This window comes from Betta splendens, chromosome 10 (genome assembly GCF_900634795.4).
Source record: "Betta splendens chromosome 10, fBetSpl5.4, whole genome shotgun sequence".
NCBI lineage: Eukaryota > Metazoa > Chordata > Actinopteri > Anabantiformes > Osphronemidae > Betta > Betta splendens.
This window is the reverse complement of record NC_040890.2, coordinates 4810821-4817839: the sequence shown is the minus strand read 5'-3', so window position 1 is coordinate 4817839 and position 7019 is coordinate 4810821. Positions and strand designations below refer to the sequence as shown.

Sequence of the window (7019 nt, the reverse complement as noted above, 5' to 3'; positions counted from 1 at the left end):
TCTGTGCAGCAGAATGTGACGGACCCTCCTGCTGTTCTTCCACACTCTGGGGCAAAGGGGAGATAATAAAATCAGTATACTTGGAGATCAAGTTACAGTACATCCTTTAGGCTACGCAACACAAATGTCAGAAATCATGTCGTGTATAAACTGTATTAATATTACACTTTATAATACTGCTTGTCATAATTTAAACTTTATTTAGTAGTATACTTACAACATCCTGGGCTTCTGTTGTGACAGAGATTCACATATTACCATCAGAATCTGTTAAGACCAACAAAGAACCCAACCCAGAGTCTAAGAAATGGATATATAAAAAGAAGCCTATGTAAAAAATCAAATATATAGCTAGGCCTTTTACATTTAACACATGCACTTGTATCCTGGGGAGTGACTGGTTCTGCTGAACTCCCTCCAGGAATTCCTTCAGCCTCTGCTTTCCAGTGGTCAGGCTGAGGGCCATCTCCTCTGCATAAGTTAGTGGTTGAGGGGCAGGTCCTCCACCAGTTGTTCTAGCCTCTGCCTACTTTCTCTTGGCTGAGTAGAAGTCAAAAGATTTAACTGTGTGAAAACATTACAGCCATGTTAAAAATGCTGCTGCACTGCTATATTCTTCATGCCATTTAGTTATTTAATATGTCAGTTGTTGTAAAGTCAGGTAGTCTACACACATTACGCTTTGACTCGAGGAGCTATTTTCTTCCAAGCTAATTCTTTCTCTTTCGCCGCTGCAGCCGTGTTACTTTTTCTACGGAATATAGACTCGTAGACGCTATTTGCTTGAGGTATCATATTCATTTCCAGACGTCTTTTGTTGTCCTGTTGCCATGGTGACTCGTAATATCTTCACTCCATTGATCAGGGCTTTGTATCGTCTCGGTGCACGCGCTTAACTCTGAGTCAGTCAACTCAGAGTTGCTTAAACCAACTCTTTTCAGTTGTTCTGAAACCGAAAACTCCAGGTTTGCAAACTCAGTGTAAATCAACTCAGAGTTTAGTTTAAACTCAGAGTTTGTTAAACCTCCTTCTTGAAACGGGCCCCTGTACACAATGCTGTAAACATGGCCCTCCACTTCATCCTCCAGCATCTGGACTCTCCATGCCAGGATTTGTAGAGTTCAGCTCTGCCTTCCACACAATAGTTTCATCCCTCCTCCATGACAAACCCATCTGAATGTGCCTGACTCCATCTGCAGGTGGATAATGGACTTCCTTACTCAGACAGTAGTACATGAGCCTGGGGAAGCTTGTCTATAATTTTTGACCATCAGCACTTGATCCCTCCCAAGGCTGCTTTCTTTCGCCCGTTATTCTCCCTGTAGGCAAATGGCTGCACATCTGGAAACGAGTGTCAAACTCCTTAAGTTTGCTCATGACACCACCCTTATTGGCCTTATCTCTGACTGAGAGGAGTCAGCCTATGGAGCAAGATAGCCAGTCTGGTGTCATGGTGCAGCACTAACAACCTGGGACTCAGTGCTCTGAAGACGGTGGAGATGACAGTTGGTTTTAGGAAGGACCGAGCCCTCCTCCCCCCTGTCGTCTTCTGTGACACCCCAGTGACTTCTGTGGAGTCCTTCCGCTTCCAGGTTACTATCATCAGCCAGGACCTCAAGTGGGAGTAGAACATCAGCTCCATCATCAAGGAGGCTCAGCAGAGGATGTACTTCTTGAGCCTGCTGAAAAAGTTCCACCTCCCTGCGAAGATGTTGGTGAACTTCTACACTGCCATCATTGAATCCATCCTCACATCCTTGATCACAGATTGGTTTGCTGTGGCCACGGCCAGAGACAAGGCAGCATTGTAATTGCAAGAATCCAATAAATATTTCACACTTTAAATAAAAAGAATTATAACAAAAACATTTAATTCCCTTATTAGTCCCACAGTGGCATCATTTGTCCTCTGCATTTTACCCATTCTCCCTGGGTATCAGTGAGCTATTGTGAAGTGTCTTGTCTTTTCTGCTTGACTCTTTGAATTTATTTCTTTTTTTTGTTTTGTTTTTCTAACGCTCTACTGTGAGTGTAAACAAAGTAGATAATGTCACATGTATATAGAACAGTATCATCACCTCAAAACGTGGCTCAATTGTGGAACTTAAATTTATTGTCAATTTAAGTCATTAGGTAAACTTTTTCTTATATTCTGGGTCAAACATTTTATAATATATTTCTGGTGTTGACACACAGACAGAAGCTCACATGTCACAGCTTGTAAAAATAAATTACCCTTATTAGGACAAAGGCTAATTTGATTTGAATACCTCAAGTTGCCTGACATGAGGTTACCTCCCAGTTCTTGTCTAATTGCTTTGGACATTCCAACCTTCCCCACCCAGAGCTACATCCACCCACCAATATAAGAGACAGCCAAGAGTGAGTTATCCACTTGCTGCTTCCTTCACCTTCATCTGTGAACAGTAAGTGCTGATTTCCTTGATGTTATAGTTTGCCTATAGTTTTTCCTTCCTGCTGTACCTGATCTGACACGTTGTTCTATGTTTTAGAAGACACTGAACCAACAGGTACTGTATACTGTTTTTTCATTTTTGTAACAATTTGTTTTTAATGTTCATAGGTATTTATTATTTATAGTTTTAGGACTTTATAATGAGTTGTTCCATGATCTAGTTGTGATCCTTGTTGAGCCTAAAATAATTAAGTGACTAAGTTTAAAATGTCTTAATTCACATATTTTCTTTTACCCACATAGTATCAACATGAGCAGGCTGATTATCACTACAGGTAAAGAAACGCTGACAGGAAGCTACACACGTCATATGATGATCTTATCCTTACAGTGGGGAACTTTAGCCTAGTTATATACTGTTGTAGTTGTCCAATAAAAATAGGTAGAATTAGACAGTAGAAACAATATTTCACAATTTTTTATCGAAACAGAAAGTACATATGATGGACAAATCTGCAGAACAGTGGAAAATAAAGATGAAAAAAGTTCACTTTACCTAGTTTAATCCTAAACTAGAAAGACATTTTTAATTTACATTCACTGAATTACTGTTTACAATAAGCTGTTTTTACTTTTAAAAGGTATCTGTTTGATTGTCAGTTTGGGTGAGTGTTAAAACATTATCATGACAGTTTTTTACAACAGCAGTTACTTGACCGAAGCAATTAAAACGTTTTTTTTCCTATTACATATTTAGCCAGCATCACAACTGCAAGTTCTGATGGAGTCGATAGTAATTACTGTGCTGGAAAGAATGATGGGTATTATGCCAACCCGAACGACACCACTTGTTATTACATGTGTTCCTGTGGAGGAACCTTCCCCACATGCTGCTTGACAGGTTACATCTTCCTAAGAAGCTCCAACAGCTGTGTACCAAACCTGAACCCAACCCCTGCTTCCACTACTTTGACTACTCGATGTACAACTAAGATACCAACTACAACTACTAAACCTACTACAACTACTAATCCTACTACACCTACTCAACCCACAACTACTACAACTGGTAAACCTACTACAACTACTAAACCCATAACAACTACTCAACTTAATACAACAACTAAACCTACTACAACTACTACAACCAGTAAACATACTACAACTACTCAACCCACCACAACTACTAAACCTACTACAACTACTAATCCTACAACAACTACTACAACTACTCAACCCACAACAACTACTACAACGAGTAAACCTACTACAACTACTCAAGCCACCACAACTACTCAACCCACTACAACAACGAAACCCACTACAACTACTAACACTGCTACAACTACTCAAGCCACCACAACTACTCAAACTACTACAACTACTCAACCTACCACGACTACTCAACCTACTACAACTAGTAAACCTACTACAACTACTCAACCCACTACAACTACTCAACCCACCACAACTACTACAACCAGTAAACCTACTACAACTACCCAACCCACCACAACTACTCAACCTACTACGACAACTAAACCTACTACAACTACTAATACTGCTACAACTACTCAAGCCACTACAACTACTACAACCAGTAAACATACTACAACTGCTCAACCCACCACAACTACTACAACCAGTAAACCTACTACAACTACTCAACCCACTACAACAACGAAACCTACTACAACTACTAATACTGCTACAACTACTCAAGCCACCACAACTACTAAACCTACTACAACTACTCAACCCACCACGACTACTCAACCTACTACAACTACTAAACCTACTACAACTACTAGTCCTACTACAACTACTCCACTCACCACAACTACTAATCCTACTACAACTACTCAAGCCACCACAACTACTACAACTACTAAACCCACAACAACTACTCAACCCACCACAACTACTACAACCAGTAAACCTACTACAACTACTCAAGCCACCACAACTACTAAACCTACTACAACTACTCAACCCACCACGACTACTCAACCTACTACAACTAGTATACCAACTACAACCACTCAACCCACAACATCTACTCAACCCACCACAACTACTACAACCACTAAACCTACTACAACTACTCAACCCACCATGACTACTCAACCTACTACAACTACTAAACCCACCATAACTACTAAACCTACTACAACTACTAGTCCTACTACAACTACTCCACTCATCACAACTACTAATCCTACTACAACTACTCAAGCCACCACAACTACTACAACTACTAAACCCACAACAACTACTCAACCCACCACAACTACTACAACAAGTAAACCTACTACTACTACTCAAGCCACCACAACTACTCAACCTACTACAACAACGAAACCTACTACAACTACTAATACTGCTACAACTACTCAAGCCACCACAACTACTAAACCTACTACAACTACTCAACCCACCACGACTACTCAACCTACTACAACTAGTAAACCTACTACAACTACTCAACCCACCATGACTACTCAACCTACTACAACTACTAAACCTAATACAACTACTCAACCCACCACAACTACTCAACCTACTACAACTACTCAACCCACCACAACTACTACAACCAGTAAACCTACTACAACTACACAACCCACCACAACTACTACAACTACTCAACCCACCACAACTATTCAACCTACTACAACTACTCAACCCACCACAACTACTACAACCAGTAAACCTACTACAACTACACAACCCACCACAACTACTACAACTACCCAACCCACCACAACTACTCAACCTACTACAACTACTCAACCTACTACAACTGCTCAACCCACCACAACTACTACAACTACTCAACCCACCACAACTAGTCAATCCACCACAACCACTAAACCTACTACAACAATTCAACCCACCACAACTACCACAAATACTCAACCTACCACAACAACTCAACCCACCACAACTACTCAACCTACCACAACAACCCATCACACCACAACTACTAAAACCAGTAAACCTACAGGAACGACTCAACCTGTCTCAACTACTACAATTACTCAACCTACCATAAGCATTACAACTGCTACAACCCCTGGGAGTTTCTGTCAGGGGAGGAGTGATGGGTATTACGCCAACCTAAACGATGCCACTTGTTACTACATGTGTTCCTGTGGAGGAACCTTCAACCGATGCTGCCTGACAGGTTACATCTTCCAAGGAAGCTCCAGCAGCTGTGTCCCAAACACGAACCCAACCCTTGCTCCCACTACTACAACTACTAGATGTACAACTACTATACCTACTACAACTACTAAACCTACTACAACTACTACACCGACCACAACTACTAAACCTACTACAACCACTCAACCTACCACAAGTATTACAACTACTACATCCTCTAGAAGTTTCTGTCTGGAGAAGAGTGATGGGTATTATGCCAACCCAAACAATCCAGGTTGTTATTTCATGTGTTCCTGTGGAGGAACTTTCCCCACATGCTGCCTGACAGGTTACGTCTTCAAAGCCAGTTCCAGCAGCTGTGGGTGACTGTGAAGAATTTCACACAGCTTCACATAACATTGCACTGGGATAACATGATATTTGTAAAGGGTCCTACATTTATATTTACTCATAATTATTCACCATTATTACTTAAAATTACTTAATAACTGCCTTTTTTGCTCCTCTAAATCCCTTCTTTATATTAAAAAAACAGCCAGTCTCCCCATCGTTGCAACAGTGGTGGAAATTTCCCCTAAACAAGCAGATGAGAGAAAATTATGGAAAATAAAAATAATGGAGAAAGATAATCAAAAACATGGATGTTGATCATGCTCATCAACAAATCAAAAAGCAGCTGGGGAGATCAGTGCATACACCACAAAGGTGTAATGCAAAGAGACCAAAATCTTCAAGTTGCTTCTGCCTTTTAACCCCTCTGTCTGACTATGTTGGAATGTCTGTCTCGCTCAATCAAATTGCATGCACCATCTCATCCCTGTCGCCGTGTGTGTGTGAAGATGTTTATATTCTCACACCTCCATCACTGGCATCTGACTATCAGGAAGGAGCGCTAAGTCTCAACAGACAGAGAGACGCAACTTCCTGGCCTTGGGTTTGGGAGCTAGAGTCCAGAGTCTATCAGGCAGGGACAACGATTGAATAAATTACGTGAAATGTCAAATACATAAAATAGATGTAAGACAAAACATAAAATATTAATTGCAGTCATAAATCATATAAAAACTGCATAGAATAAGTAAGAAACTAGTTTTCCATTACATAACTTGTGTTGAAAGTAAATTGATTGTCTTTATATGGATTTGTTTCGTTGTCAGACATACAGGTACTTTATCCAGCTTGTTATACATAATAAAGGATTGTTGCATGAAATTGTATGCTTCTGTTGTTGCTTGTGATTGCTTTGTTGCTTTACTGTGTCCAGTCATCCAAATAAACCAATACTCATACTCTATGCCAAATCAGATCTAATAGACACTAAATATATGAATCACCTTATTGAAATTGCAAGTAAATATCACATTTACCAGTTGGTTGATTTTCAGGGTCGACTGGCATATACCTGACCAGTCTGCAGCTCCCTCTGGATGCCCCA

General features: G+C 40.4%; 1 protein-coding gene across 2 annotated transcripts; it reads left to right on the top strand.

The window, feature by feature from the left end:
• The first annotated feature begins 2394 nt into the window (after nucleotides 1–2394).
• LOC129604766 (mucin-2-like) lies at nucleotides 2395–6801 on the top strand. Of its 2 annotated transcripts, XM_055512537.1 has the most exons (5): nucleotides 2395–2426; nucleotides 2514–2531; nucleotides 2720–2751; nucleotides 3058–3081; nucleotides 3174–6801. In XM_055512537.1, exons 3-5 carry the CDS (start codon nucleotides 2727–2729, stop codon nucleotides 5948–5950), a joined length of 2826 nt encoding a protein of 941 aa, XP_055368512.1. In that variant the 5' UTR covers nucleotides 2395–2426; nucleotides 2514–2531; nucleotides 2720–2726; the 3' UTR covers nucleotides 5951–6801. The 2 variants fall into 2 exon arrangements, with proteins under 2 accessions (XP_055368512.1, XP_055368513.1); XM_055512538.1 differs by lacking the exons at nucleotides 2395–2426; nucleotides 2514–2531 and having other exon boundaries at nucleotides 2575–2751.
• The last annotated feature ends 218 nt before the right edge of the window (nucleotides 6802–7019 follow it).